This window comes from Mastomys coucha, unplaced genomic scaffold (assembly GCF_008632895.1).
Source record: "Mastomys coucha isolate ucsf_1 unplaced genomic scaffold, UCSF_Mcou_1 pScaffold3, whole genome shotgun sequence".
Lineage (NCBI taxonomy): Eukaryota > Metazoa > Chordata > Mammalia > Rodentia > Muridae > Mastomys > Mastomys coucha.
In genome coordinates, this window is record NW_022196909.1 from 48663081 (window position 1) to 48687702 (window position 24622).

Sequence of the window (24622 nt, forward strand, 5' to 3'; positions counted from 1 at the left end):
CTGCTCCCTCCTCCCCTGCTCCCTCCTCCCCAGCCCCTTCCTCCTCATCTCCTTGCTTTGTCACCAGGAAGTGAAGCTGCAGTCCCCCGTGGAGCCACACTCCAAGAAGGCCCCAAGGTCTGGCTTCAGGGGCGGGGTGAGTGTTCTGCTGGCAGTGGGCGGCTCACCTGCTGAGGTGAGTAGACAGTTGTGTCTGCAGGGAAAGGGAGAGGGCTCCCTCCCATCTCTGCCATCTCTGCCTGTAGGGTGTGGTCCCCTACCTGGGAACCTTCCTGAAGGACCTCGTGATGCTGGATGCAGCCTCCAAGGATGAGCTGGAGGTCAGTGTGTGTGTGTGTGTGTGTGTGTGTGTGTGTGTGTGTGATCTGCCCTGGGTGGCACCTCAGGGTCAGGCCGACACCTTCCCACAGAGAGGCTCTCCAGTCAGGTTCTGTTACCACGGGAAATAGTTCAACCTCTCTACGTCAGTGGTCTATGGGTGTATGTCTGACTGTATGCATGTATATCGGCCTGTGAGTGGGAGAGATGCACGCGTCCGACTTTGTCAAGTGCTTAGGGCGTACTGAAATGTTGGCACATACAGCTTATTAAAAATAACTGAATAGCTGGCGGTGATGGGACTGACTCTCCAACATGGCCAAGACTCTGGGTTTCAACCCCAGCGTTGCAAACAAGACGAAACGCTGAGGTTTCCAGGAAGTTCCCTGGCCTACTGTGAGCTCCATTTTCTCATCTAGACGCTAGATGCTCTCTGTCAGTGTCAAGTGGAGCTGGGCATTGCCTGGAATCTCGGCACCCAGGAGGCAGAGGCAGGCTGGTCTCTCTGACTCAGAGGCCTGCCTGTCTACATTGTTCTTTCGTTTTGAGAAATTTAGTTTGCCCAGCATAGTGGCACATGCCTTTAATCTCTGCACCCAGGAAGCAGAGGGGGGAAGACCTCTATGACTTCAGGGCTAGCCTGATCTACATAGTGAGTTCTAGGCCAGCTCACGCTACACAGTGAAACCGAGTCTCAAAAATAAACAAAAGAAGATCAAGTCAAGATGGGTTTAGGTCTGAGACGTGAAGGGGAGGCGAGGAGGGGTGGGATGAGTGGCGGTGCACTGCCAATGTTTTGGGAATGGGATGCCCAGGCCTTCGTGGCAGTGCACTGCCTGTGTTTTGGGAAGGGGGTGTTCTTACTGGTACCCGGGCAGGATCACCCCTTAATCCCTCTCCTCCTGCCCTTGCAGAATGGCTACATCAATTTTGACAAGCGGAGGAAGGTGAGAGGAGTGTGGGGTGGGGCTGGGTGGTGGGTTTCCCTCTCTGTCCCAGGAACGGGGAGAGGGAGGTGAAGTCGGGGGCACTGAGTTTGGCTCCTGCAGTCTGAGGGCTCCTTCTCAGGAGTTTGCTGTCCTCTCGGAGCTGCTGCGCCTCCAGAAAGAATGTCGTGGCTACGACCTCCGACCTAACCCTGATATCCAGCAATGGCTCCAGGGCCTCCAGCCATTGACTGAAGCTCAAAGGTGACTGGCTGGGTGGTTGGGTTGTAGGACCCTGGCTTGGGGACGGGTGTGTGTGTGTGTATTGGTGGCACATCCTGACCTCTGCCCATGGCTATCCTGTCCAGTCACCGTGTTTCCTGTGAAGTGGAGCCACCGGGTACCAGTGACTCCCCTGCCGCAAGGATGCTTCGGCCAGCCCTCGTCATCACACAGTGGACGGAGTGAGGACACTATTGGCTGGCTGGGAGCCGGTTTTACGGGGACATGCTGCTGTCCCTGTCACTGTCTAATTTCTTGCCTCTGTAGAGTTCTGGGCTCTGTCGGAGGCCCCACCCCGCTCGTGTCCTGGGATCGGCCCAGTGTGGGGGGAGATGAGGTCCCTGGAACCCCGGCTCCCCTGCTGACTCGCCTCGCCCAGGTGAGCCTGCTCTTGCCTCTGACCACATCAGGACTTTTCTCTCCAGCCTTCCTCCGTTCATGACCTCACCCGTTTGCCCCTAGCACATGAAGTGGCCGTCTGTCTCTTCTCTGGACTCTGCCCTGGAAAGCAGCCCCTCCCTGCACAGCCCTGCCGACCCTGGCCACCTCTCTCCTCCAGCCTCCTCCCCTAGGCCTTCCCGGGGTCACCGACGCTCAGCCTCCTGTGGCTCTCCGTTGAGTGGGAGCACAGGAGAGGGGGCCTCTAGGAGTGCTGGATGTGGGGGTGGGGTATCTGGGCCAGGGTCCTCTGATTGCCGAATCATCCGAGTGCAGATGGAGCTGGGGGAGGATGGCAGCGTCTACAAGAGCATCCTGGTGAGGGAGCCCGGGCGGGGCGGGGCGGGGCAGGGCGGGGCAGGGCGGGGCAGGGAGGACCTTACCTTACTAGGCATTAGTCTTGGGTTCGGGTGGCCAGGACTCAGCTGTAGTCTCTGTGGCTCTCAGGCAGTTGTTTGATGTTGGTGGCAACTGTGCATTAGCAGGCCACACCCTGAGTTTTCAGGAGCTGCATGACACGTTCAGAGCCAACAGTTTTCCCACAGGGAAGCAGCCTTGTTGTGCTAGGAACCATGTGGGCTGGCTGATAGGGCACTGGCAGCCATTGGGTTTCTTGTTTGTTTTATTGGTTTTCGAGATTGGATTTCTCTGTGTAGACCAGGCTGGCCTCGAACTCAGAAATCCACCTGCTTCTGCCTCCCAAGTGCTGGGATTAAAGACATGCACCACTACTGCCTGGCTTGTTTATTGTTCTTTTGATCTCTTCTGTAAGGTGACAAGCCAGGACAAGGCTCCCAGTGTTATTAGCCGTGTCCTTAAGAAGAACAATCGGGATTCTGCTGTGGCTTCAGAGTTTGAGCTAGTGCAGCTGCTTCCTGGGGATCGAGGTGAGCAGACCGGAGGGAGGGGCGAGCTGGAGGGAGGGGCGAGCTGGCACTCTGGGAGGACCGAATGCTTCATCCCCACTTCTGAACCCACAGAGCTGACCATCCCACACTCAGCCAACGTCTTCTATGCCATGGATGGCGCATCTCACGACTTCCTCCTGCGGCAGCGCAGAAGACCCTCTGCTGCCACCCCGGGTTCCCACAGCGGCCCCTCTGCCTCAGGAACTCCTCCCAGCGAGGGGGGAGGGGGCTCCTTTCCCAGGATCAAGGCCACGGGGAGGAAGATTGCACGGGCCCTGTTCTGAGGATGAAGTCCTGTTGGTTTACATAGCAACTCATACCAGGAGTGAGCAGCCACATACTGTGGCCATTATTTTAGAGCAGAAAACCTGAAAGGTGGCCAGCCACCCTGGGACAGTTAAGTCACCTGTTTACGAAACCACTTCGAAAGCCAGCCCCAGCCCCAGCCCCGTGGGACTGGTGATCATGTAACCAAGTTGGATACCTGCATCTAGCTTCCACCTCTGGGGAATGTGGCACACCATCTGTGCTGGGAAGAGTACTGGTTCCTGCCACATGCCAGCCTGTGACAGGCTCAGGGAAGGCCTAGAGGCTGGGCCCCGGGCAGAGGGCAGTGACAAGAGGTTCTTGTCCCTCTCTGGGGGTTCCCGTCACTGTGACAACACTAAGAAAATAAACCAAAACACTACTGAACCCCATTCCCGTCCTTCAGTTCGTGGAGCTGGGTACTACGTGGGGTGTATGTTGAAAATAGGTGGCACAGACCACCGTTCTAGTCCCAGGAGGTACGTGGTATAGCTCAGTGGCGAAGTGCTTGGTGGGATGCAGGAGGCCCCGGGCGCCATCCCTGAACCCGAGAACAAGATACTGGTGAAAGGTAACCCAGAGACCCCTTCACTCCTGCATCCTTTAGACACCCCTGCTTCTCTTGTCAAAGACCCCAAGATGGCGGGGGTGGGGAGGGGAATGACAGTGATCCCTGCGGACTTCTCTCAAGGTAGATTTCTAGTCATTTCCTGGGCTCTCAAGCCAGAGAACTGAGTTTTATGGCAACGAACGACATGCTGCGCTGTAGACAAGTGTCCACTCCCGTGTCTCTATCACACCAACCAAGCAACGTAAGGGTAAGGGAAGCCAAAGGGTTGTATGTACGGGCAAGAAATAGCTCGAGACATTTCAGACTAAAGTTTCAAAACTGAAGGCACCCAAGGCAACACCCTGAGCTCAATTCTCAGCCACAGGAAAGCAAAACCCCAGAATATGGCCACAGAGAAATTTCAGTCATAAGAACGTGAATCCCAGAGGTTTGTATGAATCCCAGCGTGTATGGAAATGGAAGAACAGTGAAGAAGGACTGGCTAGAAAGTAGGCTTGGTTCTGTTTACATTTTATTGGCTCAGGGTTAGCCTCATCTCCCCCTTCCCTCCCCCTCCCACAGGGTCAGGCTTTCCCAGGAGCCTTTGCTGCCTGGGCCCGCTGGAACTCCTGCTGCAGCTGGGCGAGGGTTTCCCTCTGTTGCTCTGACTGCCGCTCGAGGTCCCGAAGCTGCGTTTCGTAGCGCTTACTGAGGAGGGAAAAGGAGGCGAGCGGAAAGGAGAAATCAGCGAAGGCTCAATGTTATGGGACAATGGGAGTCTGGAAAATTTGAGGTCTGTGGGACAGAAAGCAGCGGAGGGCACAAAGGGGAAGAAAGCATTGGTGAGATCAGTTGGGTAGGGCTGCTGTCCTCCAAGGCTGGCACCTGAATTCAAGCTACAGAACCCCACAGTAGGGAGAGGGACATCCTTACAGGTTGTCCTTTGACTAATGTGGGCCAATGCGCATGTGTCCCCACCAGATGTAACACAAAAAGAAGGGCCAGGAGTGGTGCCACACGCCTTTAATCCCATCCCTTGGGAGGTGGCAGCAGGCGCATCTGTGACAGGTCAGCCCTGTCTACAGACCGAGTTCCAGGGCAACCAGGACTTTACGGAACTGAGTTGAAAGAGGGCGCTACTACGGAGAACTATCCAGCACGGGCTCAATGCTTCTGCACTGAAAATGCCATGTGCAGGACTTACATTTCCGCTGTGATGTAGTCTAGCCTCTTCCCCACCGTGGCCCGGGCCTCCCCCAGCTCCTGTTTGACAAGCACGGGTCCCAGAAGCTTAAAGACCACGTTGGATCCATCCAGCAAGGCCAGTTCCTGAAGAGGGGATGGGGCGGTGTATGAGATAACCGTGCCCAGGAAAGTCCCTCCTCGCCCCCAGAACCCATCCTCACCTCCTTCACGATATTATTTTCCGTTAGCTGTGCTTCGAGCTTCTGCCTCCCTGACATGGATTTACCCAAGTCTGGGGTGGTGAGAGGAAACACACGATTAAAGACATCAAATGGGCCCAGAAACGCACAATTCTGGGGGGACTGGGCGTGAGGAAGAAAGCGAGAATACCGAGAGGAGGGGCAGCTCGCTGCGCACAGATCCCCCCGATGGGGCTCGACGCCTCATCACAGTTGAGAGTGGAAGGGGAGAGACCACACCAACTCCGCTCTCTTACCCTTCTGCAACTGCTGATATTTCTCTACCTCTCCCTGCAGCTTCTTTTGGATCAGTTCGGCCATGGTGAAGGGGAAGCCTCCTGGGCGAGGGTCGCTGGGTCTCAAGCTCTGGACGGCAGGCACCGGGACTCCCCTTCCTGTCCCTGCAGGAGGACAGCACTCTCTACCGGCAGCTCTCCGAGGCGCCGCGGCCTTTCTTCGTCCAGACACAGCCACTCCTCAGGCAAGGGAGAGCGAAAGAAGAGATTCCCCCAACCCTCTAACCAAACCCTAACCTTCTCACGCTCGACTCTGTAGTAATAAACCCGGAAGTAAACAAGGCATGCCGGGGAAAAAAGACCGCGCCGGAAGTTGTAGTCTGAAGCATGCCGGGACATGTAGTTCTGACTTGTGCGAGACACGTTCTACTTAAAAGACTCGGCTCGAGTGGTTTTGGACAAGACAGAGCAGTAAATATGGAAAAATCTAAGCTCATAGTTAACAGGACTCGGGGTCCAGACATGCTTTTTAAATCTTTGTTTGGTTATAAGCTGCTCTTCGGACGAGCAGAGGCGTGCCCTCACTCAACATGGCGCCAGAGGATTCAGAAGCCCGTACGGCGATGATTGGATGAGGGCCGGGAGTGTGGGGCGGGACTTCCGGAATTGTCCTAGAAGGCCGAGCTACTACTACCCCCGAAGGGAGTTTCGCACGTGGATCGTTGTTCGGTCTTGGAGATGGAGACAGCCCCCAAGCCGGGTAGGGGTGTCCCACCCAAGAAAGACAAGCCTCAGGCCAAGAGGAAGGTAGCTTTGGCGGGAGGAGGCGTCCGCCGCGCCCCGGGGGCCCGGCTCGGGCTGCGTGTGCGAGGGCTTCTCTCCTCTGCCCCTTAGAAACCGCGGCGCTACTGGGAGGAGGAGGCCACCCCGTCCGCCGCCGGCGCTTCCCCGGGGCCGCCTCGGAAGAAGGCGAGGACTGCGGATCCGCGATCCCGGGCGTCCAGGAGCGCGCACATCGCCCCGAAGTCTCGGTTCTCCAAGACCGCCTCAGACCGGAAGAAGCCGCCGAGGACCCTGTCGGGGGTGAGCCTGGGGTCGACACGGTGGCGGTGCGGGTCTCCGCCTGAGGACGAGAGGAACCGGGTCCATCAGCACCCGCCTCTCTCCTCCCTGCCCTCGCCAGGCTCAGGACCCATTCCCGGGAGACGTCCCCGCCCCGCTGGAGGGGGCCCGGAAGTTCTGCCGCATTGACAAGTCCAAAAAGGTGAGGACCGGCGCGCCGAAGGTTTGGAGGGGGAGGCGGCTGGCCCAGGTGGCGTTCCCGGGTCTTGCAACCCTGATCCCGGTGCCGTAGCTCCCGCATCCGAAGCCTAAGACCCAAAGCAAGCTCGAGAAGGCTGAAACGCAGGAGGAGGAGGCGAGCGTCCGAGCCGCGCGCGCTGAGCTGCTGCTGGCGGAGGAGCCTGGGTGAGCGGAGCTCGCCCTGCCCTTTCCCTGCCCCGTCTCCCTCGGCGTTATTGCGTGTGCATGCCCGCTTCGTGGTGGGGAGCGTCCACCGTCGCCGTCGTCATTCTAACTGCCTTTCAGGTTTCTGGTAGGAGAAGATGGGGAGGACACAGCAAAAATACTGCAGACAGATATCGCCGACGCGGTGGACATCGCGAGCGCTGCCAAGGTGAGCCGGAGCGGGGAAGAGAGCGGGTCCCGGGAGACTGGGTGGGAGGAGTTCTTTCTTTCACGAGTGTTTTTGACCCTTCCTAGCACTTTGACCTGAATCTGAGGCAGTTTGGACCCTACAGACTGAACTACTCGCGAACAGGGAGGTAAGGGTGAGTCCCCGAGGCTCTAATCTCTCTCTTTAAAGCAATAAAGACTTAATTATCTCTGTGTGCATGCACGGGTGCACACCTGGAGGCCAGAAGAGAACCTAGGGCTTGTGTTCTATTAACCTGGAAGGTAGCAGACCATCCTGCCTGCCTTTTCTTTTTGGGCTGGGGTTATAGGCATGTGCTAGACACACCTTGCTATGCTGTCTCTCTGCGATGCCACTTTCCCATACCTCCCCTACCCTCTTTTCTATTTTTTTTCCCCTTTGGTTTTTCAAGACAGGGTTTCTCTGTGTAGCCCTGGCTGTCCTGGAACTCACTCTGTAGACCAGGCTGGCTTCTGCCTCCCAAGTGCTGAGATTAAAGGTGTGAGCCACCACTGCCCGGCTCCCCGCCCCCTTTCTAAGGGGCGAAGTTAGGTTAAGGTTGGCTTGTAGTTCTGGGGGGCTGCGGGGTGGGGATCATGGTGCCAGCAAGAGCTGGAGGGAGCGGAGCTCCCTTTGCTGGTTCTGGATATGAAACCCATGACCTTGCGTGTGCACACAGAGCATACGCTTGACTACTGAGCTGCACCCGCCCTCAGCCCCTCAGCTTCCAGTGGCTTTATTGTGTATGTGTGTGCACCTGCACATGGGTGTGTGTGCACGTGGTCACCAGAGGTCAACGTGGCGTCTTCACATATTGCTTTCCATTTTTTACCTGCTTATTATTGTTGGTGTGTACGAGCGTGCTTGTGTGCCCCCATGACTCGGTATGTGGGGTTAGCTGGAAGAGAGCCATTTTCTCCATCTGCCTTCATGTGGGTTCGGGGGTTCAGACTCAGGGAACCAGGCTTGTACAGGAAATACTTTGAGCCACTGGGCCTTTTTGCTGAACCTCCTCTTTATTTTGTAACGTTTCTAAGTTTTTATTTATTGTTTTGTGTGTATGAGTGTTTTGCTTGCACGTATGTCTGAGCATCATGTGTGTGCCTGGTATGCAAATCAGAAGAGGGTGTAGGTCCCCAGGAATTGGTGTTATGAATGATTTAGTTGTGACGTGGGTGCTGGGAATCGAACCCGGGGTTCTCAGGAGAGCAGCAGGCGTGTTTACCACTGAGCCGTCCCCTCAGTTCTTCCTCAGGCGTGTTCACCACTGAGCGGTCCCCTCAGTTCTTCCACCTTATTTTTGAGCAGGTTCCTCACTGACCTGCTGTCCGGCCTGTCTTGGCCGCCCTGGGATTGCATGTGTGCCAGGGATCCAGGCTCAGGCCGTTACACTTTTGTGGCAAGCACTTTACTGACTGAGCCATCTCCCTAGCCCCTTCTGGGACTAAGATTTGGCTGTGTCTCCTCAGGTACACGACCTGTGTCTTCTTCAGTTACGCAGTGTGGGTCTGGTTGCTGCAGTCTGCAGCAGCACCGCACTTCCTCCCTTCTGTCAGGGGCTGGCTGAATTATTCCAGTCTGGGTCAGGGTGCTCCCTGCGTTAACACTCTGGCTTTGCTTTATGTCAAACAGACACCTGGCTTTAGGAGGGCGTCGGGGTCACGTGGCTGCCCTGGATTGGGTGACCAAGAAGCTCATGTGTGAGATCAATGTCATGGAAGCAGTACGGGACATCCAGTGAGTGTTTTCTTCTGTTGGCTGTTGATGGGAGTGGGCCAGCCCGCTCCCTGTTGGATGGTGCCCTGTGGCCCCGCCTCCCATGGCCCCGCCTCCCATGAACCCCTCCCCCTTTCTACCCAGCTTTCTTCACTCTGAGGCCCTGCTTGCAGTCGCTCAGAACCGATGGCTTTACATCTATGACAACCAGGGCATCGAGCTCCACTGCATCCGCCGCTGTGACCGAGTGACCCGGCTTGAATTCCTCCCCTTCCACTTCCTCCTGGCCACGGCTGTGAGTGGTTGTGGGGCAGAGGGCCAGTGGCTGTCCTTGGGAGGACCCCTCTCCTTTAGGACCCGTAGAAGGGAGAGGACAGCCGGACATCTTGTTTTATCTCTCAGTCAGAGACTGGGTTTCTGACCTACCTGGATGTGTCAGTGGGGAAGATCGTGACGGCTCTGAATGCGCGGGCAGGACGGCTCAATGTCATGGCTCAGAACCCCTACAATGCTGTTATCCACCTCGGACACAGTAATGGTGAGTTCCGGGATTTTCTTCTTTTCTTTTTTGAGTCAGGGTCTGGTGCCTGTCTCAGACCTGTGCTCCAGCAACTGTCCTGCTTCAGCTTTCTGCACCGCAGGAGCTGTGCATGTGTGCCGGCCTGGCTGGCCTGTTTCTCTGGGCCCCACCTGACCCTCTGCTAATGCACTAATACATTTCCTGGGTCTGGGAACTGAACCCAGGGCCTTGTCCCTATGAGACCAAGCTCCACTGCACCCATCACCCGGGTCTATGGAAGTCTTCCCCTGGTGTCCTCTCTTTCCTCCATTTAATAGCCTGAGGCTGGGTTGCCGTGGTAACCTGGAGTGGCCTCTGCCTTTCAGGCACTGTGTCTCTATGGAGTCCAGCTGTGAAGGAACCACTGGCGAAGATTCTGTGTCACCGAGGTGGGCTGCGGGCTGTGGCAGTGGATTCTACAGGCACGTAAGTCATGTGTTTGGGGACACGGTGTTGGGCACAGCTGGGCAGAAGGGTGGAGCGTATTGGCTTGTAGGGGCGCAGACGGCATCCGGTGCCGCCCAGCTGCGTGACGTGTTAGAGAGCCCGTGTGCTGGTTTCCAGGTCCCGTGCTGCGTGGTGCACATTGTGTGCCTGCGGCGTATGGAGTGGTTCCCAGGAGCACTTCCCAGGTGGTGCCTCCATTCTGTGACGTGATGTCTTGTCCCTTTTGCTGGGCCCGTCAGTTACTGTGTCACTTCCTCCCTGAAGCGCCTTCTCTCCTGTTCCCTTACACAAAATTTCTCCAACCTGAACTCATCTCTGTTGCCACATGAGGGTGCATTCAGGGATTGATTCGCGCTCACGTCCTCAGCTCAGCCCGGAGCCTAGCCTGCCAAGGGTGCCACGTGAGTGGTGGTGGGGTGAGCTAGGTCACGGGGAACGTCGGTCCTCCCTCAGGGACAGCAGGCTCCCACCCCAACCTGCTGCCCCACTGTATCTGAAGTGACATCTTAGAGGAGGAGGACACGGAATGTCCCAGTTCTACACCCGAACTCTGCGTTAAATCGCCTGGGAGCAGCGAACAAAGGCTTAGCAAACTGACATCATTCCAACTCCCCCCAACTCCACACATGCCTGCACAGTTTGAGTGTACAGGCAGAGGGTTGTCTCACTCCACAATTCAAGCTGTCCTGGAGCATGTAGCAACCCCCCTGCAGCAGCCTCCTGAGTGCTGGAATTATGGGATTCTGCTGCAGTGCCACCTTTCTAATGATTTGAACCACATAGTGCCCAATTCTCTAGAAGTCAGAAACATTGATTGCCAGAGCGGGGATTGTAGTACACACTTTAACCCCAGTACCCAGGAGACTGAGGCAGGGGGATAAAAGATCAAGGCCAGTCTGTGTTATATACTGACACAGTCTAAAAACCAGCGTTCTCTGAGTGCTCTCTGGGTCTGGGCCTGGTTGGTGGCATCACTCTTGGCTTTTTGGTGTTTTGTTTTGTTTTTTTGTCTTTTATTTTCTGAGACAGGGTTTCTCTGTGTAGCCCTGGCTGTCCTGGAACTCAGGACCAGGCTGGCCTCAAACTCAGAAATCTGCCTGCCTCTGCCTCCCAAGTGCTGGGATTAAAGGCGTGCGCCACCACTCCTAGCCCTGGTGGCCCTTTACTCTTGATCTTGCTTTCGACTACCTCTGGAGTCCTGCCTTGCCTTGGACCTCTGGGCCCTTGTGCTGTCTGTGCTCCTGACAGGCATGGTGCTGCCGGCCCTGCAGGGCACATCTGTGCTGCTTCCAGAGGAACTTCCGAGAAACCACTTCCCCCTTCGCTGATGATCAGAGACTTTCTACATTAAGTTTTTGCATCATTGCAGCTTTTTCTTTTTTTAATGGGAAACAAACCAGTAAAGAGGTTGGGTAAGGAGAAGCCAGAGTCACCCACTCACTTCCCAGATGCTGAGCTCGCCTTGGCGGCCATCATTGTCTTTGTGAACTAGTAGTTTGGTTCTGCCCATTCTCCCATCTGCTAGTGTGGCTCTGCAGAGTAGGGAAGCATGTCCGCGCCTAAGGTGGCCACTAGGCCTGAGCTGTAGCTAACCCTGCCGGGGCCCACACCTCCTACCCAGGGCTTCATGCTTGCTCAGCACCACAGTCCTTAGAGTGCTGGGTCTTCAGCCTATGCCTGCTTACCGCTGGGTCCACTCAGACTACAGGGGGTGCTGGTCTCCTCCCAAGGCTGCCTGGAAGCCTGCCTTAGGATAGCATCGACCAGCATCTGAATGGAACTCACCCACCTGAGGGTGTGACAGGTCCAGGACCTCTCAGCTGTTTCTGGTTTGTACCAATGGCTTTTCTGGCAGGGCACACGGTCTCACTATACAGCCCTGGCTCGTAGCTCACTGTGTTTGCTATGTGGACAAGACTGGCCTTGGACTCACCAAGGCCCACCTAAGTGCTGGGATTAAGGCCTCGCACAACCGTGCCTAGCCCAGTGGATTTTTTGTCCTGCTAAGGCTCTGCTGAGCTCTGTCACCTGGAGAACCTCTGCTCATTGAAGTTTTGAGTCCCTCCCTGGCTTCGAGATCAAGGCTCGTCAGCCTGAGCTCCCCTCTTAGCCTCTGAAAGGATTTATACTTGGGGATTTGGGTAGACTTTGTATGTGTGACTTTGCTTTAGCTTTTTAGGAGGATTCTCTCTCTTCTCCCCACTCCTCTTGATTTTTAAAGACAGGGTTGCTAGGCAGGCACCTTTGTGTAGCCCAGGCTGGCCTGGAACTCACTCTGTAGAGCAGGCCTGCCTCTGCCTCCCCATGGCTGGGATTAAAGGCGTGTGCCACCACCGCCCGGCAGAGATTTTCTTGAGAAACACGGCCTTTGGTTACTTCTGGAGAAGGCACTGTGGCACTGACTTCAGGAAACCCACACAGCCCTTTTCCTCTTCTGTATTCTGGCCAGCCCTGAAGACAGACTTCCGCTTGTGTCTGTCATCACGGCTCGGCCTTTGTTTAAGTACTTGGCACCTTTATTGCGCCACCATGTGCTGCCTTCTGAGGTAGGATGTCGCTTAGGTGCAGGCTGTGACTCGGGAGCGGTGTAGCCAGCAGGAGAGACGCGTAGCAGAACCGGCCAGCAGGCGTGAGGCCTGAGCTCAGTCCCCCCTCCCCACAACCACATCAAAACCCCACAAGAAACAGGCCTGCTTGGATGCCTGTCTCAGCCATTCCCTAACCCAGGTTTCCTCTCTGGCCTTGAAAACAGTGAGGCACACACAATTAATCTCAGCCTTTGGGAGGTAAGGTGGGCTGATCTCTGTGAGCTCAGGACTCCATAGTGAGACTGCCTCAAAACAAGGCAGTGACGAGTAATGGAAGCTGTGGGGTGGGCTGCATTGGGCGCAGCATGTACTGTGGAGAGTGGTACTGGTCTTCCTTCATGTTCACAGTAGATGCTTTGGACTTGGCCACAGGCTCCAGTCAACCCATCTCCCACACAGGTACATGGCCACCTCTGGGCTAGACCACCAGCTGAAGATCTTTGACTTGCGAGGGACATTCCAGCCCCTGAGTTCCCGGACCTTGCCCCAGGGGGCAGGGCACCTGGCCTTTTCCCAGCGGGGACTGTTGGTTGCAGGAATGGGTGATGTGGTCAACATATGGGCAGGGCAGGGCAAGGCCAGCCCACCTTCCCTGGAGCAGCCCTACCTCACCCACCGGCTCTCAGGCCATGTGCATGGACTCCAGTTCTGCCCCTTTGAGGACGTGTTGGGGGTGGGGCACAGTGGAGGCTTCACCAGCATGCTGGTCCCTGGTGAGTGGCCCAGCAAGATGACAAGTGTGCCCAGGTTGGAGGCAGCTGGGGAGAGGCCATAGGCAGTCAGTCCAGAGTTGCAGGACTAGGTTCAGCTCCATGTTCTTCCCTCCCTCCCTCAGGGGCTGCTGAGCCCAACTTTGATGGTTTGGAGAATAACCCATACAGGAGCCGGAAGCAGCGGCAAGAGTGGGAGGTGAAGGCCCTGCTGGAGAAGGTGAGCTGTGCTGGAGCTTGGCCCGCCTTGGCTTCCATTCCCTTCTGGTGTCACCTCCCCGTGGCTCCTTACACAGTGCTGTCCTGTGACACTCCCAGGTACCCGCAGAGCTCATTTGTTTGGACCCCCGGGCCCTGGCAGAGGTAGATGTGATCACTCTGGAGCAGCAAAAGAAGGAGCGGATAGAGAGACTGGTATGGAGCCCTACCGCAGCCTCCTACCTGTACTAGACCTCGCCTCTATGCCCCACCCCATTCCAAAGTGCAGCCCAGGACGTGGGTGCTGCCAGGTCCCTGGGACTGCTGTTGACTTCCTTCATGTCCCATGTCAGGGCTATGATCCCGATGCCAAGGCTGCCTTTCAACCCAAGGCAAAGCAGAAGGGCCGAAGCTCTACAGCGAGCCTAGTGAAGAGGAAGAAGAAGGTCATGGACCAGGAGCACAGGGTATGTGAGCTCGGAGCCAGGTGTCAGCACGCACACCTCCAGCCTCGGCCAGCCTCGGCCAGCCTCAGCCAGCCTCAGCCAGCCTCGGCCAGCCTCTGCTCACTGTCTTATGCCCCTTTCCCACTTTGTTCCCAGGACAAAGTCCGGCAGAGCCTTGAGCAGCAGCAGAAGAAAAAGCAAGATGTGGCCAAGCCTGGAGCCCGTCCATCCGCGCTGGATAGATTTGTACGATGAGCCAGAGGTCGCAGGCCCCAGGTTGATCCTCCAGCCCTTTGCTCAGTGGGCAGAGGCACCTGATTTCAGACCTGAGTTCCCAGGAGACATGTTTGGCAGGAGAAAACACACAAGTTGTCTTTCAACATTTCCATGCCCACGTGGACCAGTGCACACTAAACACACACACACACACACACTGTAAATAAAACGCAAAGATCCTTAGGGAGGTTGTCCCCTGTGTACCTTATGTCTCAACTGGGTATGAGCAGCCAGCTGCTTGGGTGTGTGGGCGTTAAACAAGGTTTCTGGAGAAGTGCCTAGACCATCCTGTAGATCTGTTCTTACCCGGGAGATTCGGCTCACTGCCCTGACTGTCTCCCCATCACTGCCCTCGCCTTCATCTTAGAGGAGGCCATTATCCCCAGAGTGGTTGTTGCAAAGACCAACACGTATTGGAAACAATGGGCTCTCCAGGTATGCTGGTGTCCTGGTAAGACACTGCACTTGAGGTAGAGAGACGTGTTTATTGGGCCCTTATCGCTGCTGAGGCCCCTCCCTCCTTGCTTTATCCCTCCCTGGTCTTTGGAGCTGGCAGGTCAGGCCCCAAGTCTTCTATCTCTCCTTGGTTGGTAGCAGCTTCAGAGGCCGCTGTGAGGAAACCTCACCACGGGAACTGCAGCCTCTGCTCTGACTTTAAGGTGCTGTTTTCTGTGGCCCCAGGCTCTCAACTACTGAGCCAGGCTAGGAACCGGCACCTCAAGGTACCCAGAAATCCCTGGAGCCAGGAGCAAAAGGGCTCAGTCCTTTTGCCATTTGGTCTGCTCACCAGCTGCCAGATTTCCTGCATTTTCCAGGGATCCACCTGGTGGGATGTCAGCAGGAACTTTCCGTAGCAGCACCTATCCAGGGGGTAGTGGGTAGCACCAGCCAATCTGACGCAGTGTGTGGGGGCAAGGCCCCCTCGCCGTGCGCTTACTCCCACAAAGACATCCTCTAGAGGTAGAGGGGGGGCCCGGCTGGCCACCTTCAGAATGAGCTGCACAGCAGAGATGGACAGTACATACCCCGTGCCTGAGGCATAGGGTGGGAAAGGACCCCAGTTTTCCGGCCACAGTTCTTCCGACACATGGTGGCGGGACTCTGGCGTCCGAGTGGGGCTCACCCTCCAGTGTACCCGGCCTAAGTACAGAAGGGGCACTGCCTGGGCTTTGTGCTCCTCATGGATAGCCGCTGTCTCTTTGCCCCTCTGCCATTGCTCTGAAGGGCCCCCTCTCTGTATCAGCTCTGACACCAGCTCTGGGACGTTGACGTACACATCGTCATCCGTCTTGAGGATGTAGCGGGCCATAGGACAGTATTTGTTCACCCAGTTCAGTCCACTGAGGGTCTTGAGGGTGAGGTTGCGGTAGGAGTCCCGGAAGGAGGCCTGCAAGATATCCCCCTGTGCTGCCGACTCCGAGGCCAGGTCAGCAAGCTGCTGTCTTACAGGTTCTCCCAGGAGGAAGAGCGTCTGCACTCTGAAACCCCGGGCCTCGCGGATGGCGCCCCAGGATTCCCGAATGACGTTCCTCTGGTTCAGGTGCTCCGGGGCGGTACACACAAGGATGAGCAGGAAAGGAGCGGGTCCGGGGCCACCACAGGCCTGGGGGTTAGAAATCAAGAGGCGGGGCAGGGCCAGGGGCGGTCCTGGCGAGGCTGGGGCCGGCAGCAGGGACGCCAGGGACAGGCTCAGCAGCTCCTCCCCCAAGCCCGAAGGCCCAAACAGGGTCCAGATGATCACCAGCAGCAGGACCGCCAGGAGGAGGCGCCGGAAGAGGCTGAGGGGCATGGCGTGCCGCAGAGACCTGTGGGCAGAGCTTTTAGAGCGCTGGGAGCTGGGAGGGCGGCCTTAACCCGCTGCTGCAGCAGAGACGCGGCGACCCATGCACGGGGCTCCGGCGCATCCCGAGGTGCGGTGCGGCGCGGCCCCGGCCCACCACATCGGGCCCCGGGACAGCTCCGTTTCCCTAGCCGGCACGCCGAACTCCGCTCCATCCCGCCCCTCCCCCACCACCTTCCCATCATGCCACTTTAGGCCGGAAGTCGACAAGCGGCGTCTGTCTCGTGTTTGGCCCAGCCCTCCTTCCCTTTGGCTTCCGCTGTAAAGCACGTGGAACACCATGCCGCGGTTCTCCCCACCTCTTAGGCCCCCTGGAGCAGCCGCTACCTGCTATAACTCACCGGAGCAGCACGCACTCCACAACAGCTCCGCACGCCAGCCACAGGACACCCAACTGAGAGCCGCCCAAGCTCCGCGGGAGGTGTCTAACCGGCTGCCCCACCCTTCACAGTGGTTCCCGCCGGATGCGGCCGCCCCAAGGCAGTCTCCTAATGAACACCCACCAGGGAGGAGCTTTCCACAGTGGGTCACCAGGTGTGGAAAGGCAGACCATAGGATGTCCCCACGGCTGGGAGGGACATTTAAATACAAGCACACCGAAGCCTTGCTCCCAGAGGGCGCCAGCAGCCAGATTAAACTACCAGCCGCAGGATCTCCGCGCATTATCTCACTACCATCAGATGGAAGACAAGAGACCGAGGTCATTGGTATATAAACTATTTATTAACAGCAAAGGCCCAGAGACTCATTTCTTCTTGGATACACCCACAGTACGGCCCCTGCGGCCAGTGGTCTTGGTGTGCTGACCGCGGACACGAAGGCTGCGGAAGGAAGCAAGACACAGGTCATACAGCAGCCGGAGCTGCGACAGGCAGGCAGAGGAGGCAGCCTGCTCAGAGCAAGCTGTCGGAGCCTCCCTCACCCACTCACCCCCAGAAGTGGCGCAGCCCCCGATGGGCCCGAATCTTCTTCAGCCGCTCCAGGTCCTCACGCAGCTTGTTGTCTAGACCGTTGGCCAGCACCTGGATTTGGAGACGGGGGTGCCAGCTTTACCTCCTGGCTCCGTGCCTAGTTCTAAGTCACCCCGTGACCGCCTGCCCGTCCTCCCAACACACCTGGCTGTACTTCCCATCCTTCACATCCTTCTGTCTGTTCAGGAACCAGTCTGGGATCTTGTACTGCCGTGGGTTCTGCATGATGGTGATCACGCGCTCCACCTCATCCTCCGTGAGCTCTCCAGCCCTCTTGGTGAGGTCAATGTCTGCTTTCCTCAACACCACATGAGCATATCTGCGCCCCACGCCCTGAGGTTAAAAGTTGGGGGAATTAGGCTTAAACTTTTGAAAGATTTACTTTGAGCATATACTGGCCCTGTCTTCTGACACACCAGAAGAGGGCGTCGGACTCCATTACAGATGGTTGTAAGCCACCAGGTGGTCACTGGGAATTTAACCCCTGGAAGCATGCTTTTAACAGCCGCTCAGATCTCTGTAGACCAGTCTGTGTTTTATGAGCGTTTGCCTGCAATGTCTGTGTGCAGTGGGTATTCAGTGACCAGAGGGCGCTGATGCTGTACCTGGAGTTGAAGACTGAGTGTTGGTTATTGAACCTGGATCCTCTGGAAGAGCAGCCAGTGCTCTTAACCTGACCCACCTCTCTGGCCCCCTTACCTCCCCACCCCATTAACCCATTACTCAGAAAGCAGAGGGGCTGGGGCAGGATTGCTATAGCCTGCCTGAGTTAGAACCTGCAATTTTTCAGATCACTCTTACAGAAACAAAGCCTGCCTACTAACTAGAAGGGAACACTGTTCAGGGCACACTGGACACGTGTCACAAACTCAACTCCACAAAAGCAGGATGTTTACCCCAGTGCCCTGGTTTCAGGCACTCATCACAGATGAACAAGGTCAAACCTTTAGGAATATAGGGCTTGAGTGGGTGTGACTTGCTCTTCTAGGACCTGGGTCCAATAGCAAGCACCCCCAACTCAACTGCCAATAGAGAGGACCCGAGCCACCCTTTTGGCCCCCACAGGCGCGGTATGTGCATTCAGATATGCAAACACCTCCACAACCCTGCCTCAGCCTCCACATCATTTTCTACTTTTTACTTTCCTTCTTGAGACAGTTTTGCTGTCAAGCTGTGAATACTAAAGGTATATGATGCAAGACTGGTCATGGTGACAAAGCAGAGAACAGAGAGAACTTTGTAGCTGAGCTGGCCTTGAACCATAAAGTGTGGAACCATGCCCACCTTGCTTTCCAGACTTTTCCTAAGCACTTACATTATAAAAGCAGTTTGGAGGGACTGGGGTTCTGACAATGCCTTACAGGTATGGGCAGTCAGTACTTCTGTACGTCTAGCCCCTACCCTTCCAAATATTCAGATTCTCACCTTAAGACAAGCAGAAGTCTTAAAGAACACAAACCTTCACTGTCCTGCACCCTTTGTTGGTCAGCTTGCACCCCACCCCAATCACCTCTGAGCCCACCCTGCAATCTCTCTCCTCAAACTCCCTCCCAGTCACCCTCCCCAGAACTGCCAACCAGCTTTACCTTTGCTTTTGAGCCAGGTTTTTTTTTTTTTCCTGCGTAGCCCTGGCTGTCCTGGAACTTTATAGACCAGGCTGGCCTCAAGCCCAGAGATTTGTTTGCCTCTGCCTCTGGGAGTGCTGGGCTTAAAGTGTGCTCCACTGCCACCACAAGCCTTGCCTCCTTTTTTTTTTTTTCCTTTTTGCTTTTTCAAGACAGGGTTTCTCTGTGTAGCCCTGGCTGTCCTCGAACTCAGAAATCCACCTGCCTCTACTCCCAAGTGCTGGGATTAAAGGTGTACGCCATCTTTAATCTGCCCAGCAAGACGTACCTCTTAACTAAACCTTCACTCTCTCTCTCACAGGATCAATAGAACCCCCAGTTAGTTAGCCTGGTTCTACTGACACAGCGCACAGCCCTTGAGAGTCTCAATCCACCTTGTCTGGATTCTACGTACACTGTAATCATCTCCCAAGATGCTCAGTTTAAAAAAGGCGGGTCACAGGTGGCACAAGCATCCCCCAGGCCGTTCAGCCTCCTAGACACTGTTCTGTCCACCATACCAGGCACCCGCCCCCTCCATTATTATTTTGTTTCCCAAAAGTACAGAACTAAAAAAAAAAAAAAAAAAAAAAAAAAAAAAAAAAAAATCAGAGCAAGACTTCATAAGGTTAAAAAAAATTACTCCAATGTTATGTCCATTTGACATCCCCTCAGGTACCAAGGCCCCCTCTATCCATCACATATACCGCACCAGTTTCCTTGAAGCGCGTCTCTGAACTCAGTGGCGACCCAGTTCCCTTCAGTCTAACATCCCCCAGGATCCCACCACTGACAGACGGGTCTAGCCCCCGGCCCTCAAGGCAGAATGCTCGTTCTGACCAGCAACATGTCACTCCTCAGGGAGGCTTTCCGCTCGGCATTGAGAAACCTTCCAGCTTCCACCCACCATTTCCCCGTTTGCTGTAAAAGGGAGACGTGTGTCAGCTTCTGCACCAACTTTCCACGGTGGCACTAGCGGGACATCTTCGGTACCCCACCCCCCACTGCCACCTCTTCCAATGTTAGGTCACAGGAATCCCACCCGAGGTCTGCTGACATCAAAGAACACCGCAGAACTGCTCTGGTGAGCTGGAGACCTCGGGAAACCAACCTCTGCGACGTGGGACAGGATCCCACTCGCACCTCGCTTCCCCCGGGGTCAATGTCTCGGGGTAACCTGAGCTCACCCCCAAGCTTCTACTGTAACGTGCCAGGTGAGTTTAACCGCTACCCTCTGCTCCCCTGACACTGTTACCTTAATGGCAGTGATGGCAAAGGCTATTTTCCGCCGCCCATCGATGTTGGTGTTGAGTACTCGCAAAATGTGCTGGAACTTCTCCGGGATCACTAGAGACTTGAAAAGAACACGGGCGATTATCAGGACAGGTGACCCCCACCCTCCACCCCAAAGCCGAGGTCGCCGGGGCGGAGCTGAACCCGGTGAGCACCGACTCTGCTTACACAACGCATCCGTCACCGGCGCTCGCCAAGCGCGCCGAAGGCGACCGAGCGCGGGAAAGCGCAACCCTGGACACGAGGGAGCAGGCTGGCCGCCCGCGGCCCCGGGGACCCCGGGCAGGGGAGGCGGGAGAGGACCCCACACAGCCACGCTCCCCCTCCGGCGACTTTGGTGTGTCCCGGGAGTGACCCTTCCTCGGGCCCTTGCTCCCCAGCATTTCCCGGGTCGCGCGCCATCGCTGCACGGGAGGCCGCAGGCCCGCAGCACAGGGCATCCTCTGAGCCCTGACGGGAAACTCCCCCTGCCCCGGGTCCGATGTCGCCGGATCCCGGCGCGGATTCCGCTCTTACCATGGCGGCGGCACAGACGGCGGCGTGGAGGCCTCCTGTGGAAGAGAGAGCGGAAGTGACGTATGTACCTTATATACATTTCTGGGAGGAAGAGGCGGGGCTATACCGGAGAACCGCTTCCGGAAACGGCCTCTCTCCCCGCCTCTCCCTAAGGGAGGAGTTGTATTGAGACGGGAGCTGTAACTTCCGGTCCGGTCTTCTTTGGCGTCGTACGGTTCTTGTGCGGGCGAGGAGCGAAGGTTCCGGAGCAGGGTTTTGTTCGAGACGTTCACCTTCCTGTTTGCACTTGACCGAAATGATCAAAGCGTAAGAGGGCAGACTGCAGCCAGTCACGTTAGCTCAAATATCTGGGACCTTTGTTTTTGTTTTTGTTTTTGTTTTTGCTCCAGAGAAGACATTCCAGGACTTGTGGCTTGGCTTCGGGGAACGGGCTGAGACAGCGGCCGGAAGTGAGGCTGCGGGGGAATGGCAGCCGCAGCGACCATGGCGGCTGCTGCCCGGGAGCTGGTGTTGCGGGCTGGGGCTTCTGATATGGAGGAGGAGGAGGGCCCGCTGGTGAGAGCACGGGGCTGTAGGTCCTCCGGAGTGTCGTCAGGTCGTCCCTGTCCTCAGGAAGGCGTAGGCTGGAGTTAGACACCGGGCTCGCAGCCGTCCTGCTACGGGGTGATGGTGACCAAGCCTTCGTAGGGACCCAAGTGGCCGAAACTCTCCCAGGGACAGTGTCAGCTTCCTGCTCACATTGTATTTAGTAGAAATGAGAACACAGCGTAAAAGATTAAGAACGTGGCCTCTGGAACCGGATTGCCTGGGTCCCACTTCTAGCCTAACCACTGGAAAGTTATGCTGTGTTTTCGGTGCCCATGATTCCAAAATCTATAAACTGGAGACGTTATCAGGACATGCCTGATAGGGGGTCGTTAGGATTAGCCGAATGAGTATGTTTAAGGGTGCACCTGACACATGGGTAAACACTGTGTAAGCTGACAGACAATTTTAGCCTCTGGAACTCCCTCAGGTAGATCACCTGGGGTAGCTGGAGATTCAAAGGCTAGTTTGACGAATCCTAGTTTTTTTCTCATTTGAACAACTCCATCAACTCCATGAATTGCCTGATATCCTCAGTACGCCAAAAATGTAGATTTGAGCTCATCAAAATCTTTGACCCACTTACAACAGCAACTCCCCCCGCCCCTAAAAGCACCCTTCACTTCACCTGGAGGATTAGGGATATCCGCTCATATTTTGTTTCCAATGTCTCTTTTTGTATCCCCCCATTCATTCACCTGTCCCTCTTCAGGGGGTTGGTTCTGGACTCCAAGAGCCCCTACAACTCGGGGAGTTGGATATCACCTCTGATGAATTCATCTTGGATGAAGTGGATGGTAAGTGGTGATATGGGGTGGGGGCTAAGTAGACCCCTTTACTCTTTAGGAATGTATTACATGACCCCAGTAGATGACCCTCTATGGGTTTTTTTCTTAATGTACATATAAAGTTTAAACTATGAATTGAGAAAGTTTAACTTCTAATTTAGGCTTAGTAAGAAATGAACAGGCCGGGCAGTGGTAGTGCACACCTTTAATCCCAGAACTTGGGAGGCAGAAGCGGGTGGATTTCTGAGTTCAAGGCCAACCTTGTCTACAGAGTGAGTTCCATGACAGCCAGGGCTATACAGAGAAACCCTGCCTGGAAAAACCAAAAAAAAAAAAAAAAAGAAAGAAAGAAAGAAAGAAATGAACAGTAAGAATTGAATAGTCATAGCAATACACTATAATAAAACTGCAGTACCATTTTTTGCTCTTTGGGGGCTATTATTAAATAAAAATAAAGCCTGTTTGAGCATAAATGTGCAGACAGCTAAGATGAAATGATTGAGAGGCAGGCACAACATACACCATAGATTAACGGAGCAAAGATGTTTCATATCCAAGGCCGGGGCGAGAGGTTCTTCAGCTTCTCAGAATGCCACACGTTTTAGATCTTACAAGTCACACTTTGGAAATTCCTGCTTAATATTTCAATCTGTGGTCGAGTAGACCATGAGGAGCTGAAACAGCAGAAAGTCCCACGGGCAAAGCAGCTGTGCCTATAACTGGAGAGGATGGGGGCTGGGAGCGAAGGGGAGGTTGGTGTGGTGTATGCGTGTGCCCAGTGTGGGCAGAGGGAGGTGTGGCAGGGGACCCTAAATATAAACTTGTTTCCAGTTCACATCCAGGCAAATCTGGAGGATGAGTTAGTGAAGGAGGCTCTCAAAACGGTGAGGCTCTCCCCTGCACTGATCTCCCCCACCTTCCCTTCCTCTTGGTGGCTCCCCTCTAGCCAGTCACCATGTCTGTTCTGATTGTCCTTTCACTGTGGCTTCTTCCCGACTTTGTCACACACCCCTGCTACCCTCTTCCCCCCTCCCCTCCCAGGGTGTGGATCTCCGACACTATTCAAAGCAGGTGGAACTGGAGCTGCAGCAGATTGAGCAGAAATCAATCCGGGACTGTATCCTCCAGCAGAGGGAAAAGATGGGTGTTATCAGCATGGGGCCTTGGGGGCATGTGATGCAGGTAGCCCCCACAGGGATGGCAACTCTTTCAGGTTTCTGTCACCTTGCGGGGAGCCTGGGGGCAGGTACTGAAGATCTGCAGAGCTCTGTGTTCAGTGTGAAGCCCTTGACTTTTGTGGGTCAGATATCCAAGAGAGCGAAAACATAGCGTCTCTGCACAATCAGATCACAGCCTGTGACGCCGTCCTGGAGGTGGGTGGCCTTCACCCCTGCCACACATCTGACCTAAGTGCCTTCTGCTCTTCCTTTTTGTTTTTTGTCAGTATTTTTTTTTTTGTCCCCCTTGGACAAGTGAGGATCTCCCACCCTCCTGGTTTGCTGGATACTGGAGTATTCTCACAGAGACTTGGGTGGCACACTTGTCCCCATTCCTCATCAACCGGGAGTCAGGCCCACAATGTTTCCTGCCCTCCTCACAGCGCATGGAGCAGATGCTGGGAGCTTTTCAGAGCGACCTCAGCTCCATCAGCTCTGAGATCCGGACCCTGCAGGAGCAGTCAGGGGCCATGAACATCCGACTTCGTAACCGACAAGCAGTTCGGGGGAAGCTTGGGGAACTCGTGGATGGGCTAGTGGTGCCCTCTGCTCTGGTCACGTGAGTCACTAGTTTGAAGGGTCACAATGTCCAGAGCAGGTGGTTGGGCTGGGTTATCTACTCAATTTACAACATAGGTCTTCAGGCTGGGGTTGTCAGGTACCATCTAGAAACTAGGTGTGCAGGCTCATGCCTGTAATCACATGCTTGGGAGGGTGAGACAGGAGGATTGCTGCTAGTAGACCAGCCTGGACTATAGAGTGAGATCTTGTTAAAAAAATAATAAAAAAAAAGAACGTTATAAAAATTAATGGATGGGTTAATAACTCTAACCCAGCCGGGCGGTGGTGGCTCACGCCTTTAATCCCAGCACTTGGGAGGCAGAGACAGGGGATTTCTGATTTCGAGGCCAGCCTGGTGTACAGAGTGAGTTCCAGGACAGCCAAAGCTAACCCTGTCTCAAAAAACCAAAACAAAACAAAAAAACAAAACAACTAACCCTGCTTTAGCCGCCATAGGATAGGACACAGGTTAGGAGTGATCCAAGGCCATGAGAGGAGGGAGGTGTGGCTCAGGAGACAAAAACTTTGTACCTATATCATAGAGGCGTGAGACCACAGAGAAAGGCCGAAATGACACATGAGTTGTGAGGAGGCTGTCCCGGGTCTGTTGAGTCCCCGTCTAACCACTCCCATCCTCCCTTGCTCCTCAGAGCAATCCTGGAAGCTCCTGTGACTGAGCCCAGGTTCCTGGAGCAGCTGCAGGAGCTGGATGCCAAGGCAGCCGCTGTCAGAGAGCAGGAGGCTAGAGGCACTGCTGCCTGTGCAGATGTCAGAGGTGTGCTTGACCGCCTCCGAGTCAAGGTGGGGAGTGGTCTGCTAAAGTCAGCTTCCCAAGCCCTTCCTGCTGTGTCCCCCTGTGCAGTGCATTGTTGGCCCTCCAGATCCTCTGAAAATCTAAAGAGACTGGAGATGCGGCTCAGTTGGTAGAGAGCTTGCTTAGCATGCACGCAGCTCCGGGTTCAGTCCCCAGTGCCGTGTACGTTGGCATGATGGCACAGGTCTGTTGTCCTAGCGCTCAGAAGGTGCAAGAAGAAATAGAGTTTGGGGCCAGCCCTAGATACGTGAGACACTGCCTCAAAAACAAGCAGTGCTCACCTTGGCAGCGTAGAAACTAAAATTAGAGCAATACAGAGAAGATTAGCATGACCCTTGTGCAAATAATGGATGACACGCAGATTATAAAGCCTTCCATATTTACAAAGTGAAACAAAACAAAAACAAAGATA

General features: G+C 55.3%; 7 protein-coding genes and 1 non-coding gene across 8 annotated transcripts in view; 5 read left to right on the forward strand and 3 right to left on the reverse strand.

The window, feature by feature from the left end:
- Nucleotides 1–3570, forward strand: part of Rgl2 (ral guanine nucleotide dissociation stimulator like 2) — an 8579-nt gene extending 5009 nt beyond the window's left edge. Inside the window, exons 10-18 of the mRNA XM_031347902.1 lie at nt 68–136; nt 246–320; nt 1233–1265; nt 1387–1508; nt 1613–1708; nt 1794–1905; nt 1989–2282; nt 2737–2851; nt 2945–3570. Of these exons, the coding sequence (XP_031203762.1) occupies nt 68–136; nt 246–320; nt 1233–1265; nt 1387–1508; nt 1613–1708; nt 1794–1905; nt 1989–2282; nt 2737–2851; nt 2945–3156 (1128 nt within the window). The 3' untranslated portion in view covers nt 3157–3570. The remainder of the gene's footprint in view (nt 1–67; nt 137–245; nt 321–1232; nt 1266–1386; nt 1509–1612; nt 1709–1793; nt 1906–1988; nt 2283–2736; nt 2852–2944) is intronic.
- Nucleotides 3571–4243: 673 nt separating this feature from the next.
- Pfdn6 (prefoldin subunit 6) lies at nt 4244–5750 on the reverse strand. Its single transcript, XM_031347903.1, has 5 exons — nt 5686–5750; nt 5410–5553; nt 5135–5205; nt 4933–5057; nt 4244–4436 (listed from the first exon to the last, which is right to left on the reverse strand). The coding sequence occupies exons 2-5, from the start codon at nt 5471–5473 to the stop codon at nt 4313–4315; spliced, it is 384 nt and encodes a 127-aa protein (XP_031203763.1). The 5' UTR covers nt 5474–5553; nt 5686–5750; the 3' UTR covers nt 4244–4312.
- A 296-nt stretch (nt 5751–6046) lies between these two features.
- On the forward strand, nt 6047–14208 carry Wdr46 (WD repeat domain 46). The gene is made up of 15 exons (XM_031347173.1): nt 6047–6195; nt 6283–6471; nt 6572–6652; nt 6743–6855; nt 6976–7063; nt 7150–7211; nt 8714–8818; nt 8942–9092; nt 9200–9335; nt 9683–9782; nt 12791–13104; nt 13227–13321; nt 13420–13515; nt 13653–13766; nt 13902–14208. Exons 1-15 carry the CDS (start codon nt 6127–6129, stop codon nt 13998–14000), a joined length of 1812 nt encoding a protein of 603 aa, XP_031203033.1. The 5' UTR covers nt 6047–6126; the 3' UTR covers nt 14001–14208.
- Nucleotides 14209–14434: 226 nt separating this feature from the next.
- On the reverse strand, nt 14435–16334 carry B3galt4 (beta-1,3-galactosyltransferase 4). Its single transcript, XM_031347174.1, has 2 exons — nt 16203–16334; nt 14435–15826 (listed from the first exon to the last, which is right to left on the reverse strand). Exon 2 carries the CDS (start codon nt 15808–15810, stop codon nt 14707–14709), a length of 1104 nt encoding a protein of 367 aa, XP_031203034.1. The 5' UTR covers nt 15811–15826; nt 16203–16334; the 3' UTR covers nt 14435–14706.
- Nucleotides 16335–16562: 228 nt separating this feature from the next.
- Nucleotides 16563–20346, reverse strand: Rps18 (ribosomal protein S18). The gene is made up of 5 exons (XM_031347176.1): nt 20246–20346; nt 19692–19790; nt 16977–17165; nt 16792–16883; nt 16563–16682 (listed from the first exon to the last, which is right to left on the reverse strand). Exons 1-5 carry the CDS (start codon nt 20246–20248, stop codon nt 16607–16609), a joined length of 459 nt encoding a protein of 152 aa, XP_031203036.1. The 5' UTR covers nt 20249–20346; the 3' UTR covers nt 16563–16606.
- A 57-nt stretch (nt 20347–20403) lies between these two features.
- LOC116074541 (vacuolar protein sorting-associated protein 52 homolog) lies at nt 20404–24622 on the forward strand. The gene is made up of 7 exons (XM_031347175.1): nt 20404–20800; nt 21543–21627; nt 22450–22502; nt 22660–22735; nt 22924–22991; nt 23219–23394; nt 24047–24622. Exons 1-7 carry the CDS (start codon nt 20711–20713, stop codon nt 24321–24323), a joined length of 825 nt encoding a protein of 274 aa, XP_031203035.1. The 5' UTR covers nt 20404–20710; the 3' UTR covers nt 24324–24622.
- LOC116074429 (vacuolar protein sorting-associated protein 52 homolog) overlaps nt 24338–24622 on the forward strand; it is a 2055-nt gene continuing 1770 nt past the window's right edge. Inside the window, exon 1 of the mRNA XM_031347006.1 lies at nt 24338–24457. Coding sequence (XP_031202866.1) covers nt 24338–24457 — 120 coding nt within the window. The remainder of the gene's footprint in view (nt 24458–24622) is intronic.
- Nucleotides 24484–24594, forward strand: LOC116075643. The gene has a single exon (XR_004112673.1). It is a non-coding gene; the product is annotated as a U6 spliceosomal RNA (small nuclear RNA).

Coding starts and splice junctions, on each gene's coding strand:
- Rps18 (XM_031347176.1), bottom strand. Junction 16,884..16,976: donor AGGATGGGAAGTACAGCCAG/GTGTGTTGGGAG, acceptor CTCCAAATCCAG/GTGCTGGCCAACGGTCTAGA. Junction 16,683..16,791: donor GGGCTGCGCCACTTCTGGGG/GTGAGTGGGTGA, acceptor TTCCTTCCGCAG/CCTTCGTGTCCGCGGTCAGC.
- LOC116074541 (XM_031347175.1), top strand. CDS start 20,711: ATGGCAGCCGCAGCGACCATGGCGGCTGCTGCCCGGGAGCTGGTGTTG. Junction 22,736..22,923: donor GCAGAAATCAATCCGGGACT/GTATCCTCCAGC, acceptor TTTGTGGGTCAG/ATATCCAAGAGAGCGAAAAC. Junction 23,395..24,046: donor GTGCCCTCTGCTCTGGTCAC/GTGAGTCACTAG, acceptor CTTGCTCCTCAG/AGCAATCCTGGAAGCTCCTG.
- Pfdn6 (XM_031347903.1), bottom strand. CDS start 5,473: ATGGCCGAACTGATCCAAAAGAAGCTGCAGGGAGAGGTAGAGAAATAT. Junction 5,206..5,409: donor ATATCAGCAGTTGCAGAAGG/GTAAGAGAGCGG, acceptor TCACCACCCCAG/ACTTGGGTAAATCCATGTCA. Junction 5,058..5,134: donor AAAATAATATCGTGAAGGAG/GTGAGGATGGGT, acceptor TCCCCTCTTCAG/GAACTGGCCTTGCTGGATGG.
- B3galt4 (XM_031347174.1), bottom strand. CDS start 15,810: ATGCCCCTCAGCCTCTTCCGGCGCCTCCTCCTGGCGGTCCTGCTGCTG.
- Wdr46 (XM_031347173.1), top strand. CDS start 6,127: ATGGAGACAGCCCCCAAGCCGGGTAGGGGTGTCCCACCCAAGAAAGAC. Junction 6,196..6,282: donor AGCCTCAGGCCAAGAGGAAG/GTAGCTTTGGCG, acceptor TCTGCCCCTTAG/AAACCGCGGCGCTACTGGGA. Junction 6,856..6,975: donor CTGCTGGCGGAGGAGCCTGG/GTGAGCGGAGCT, acceptor ACTGCCTTTCAG/GTTTCTGGTAGGAGAAGATG.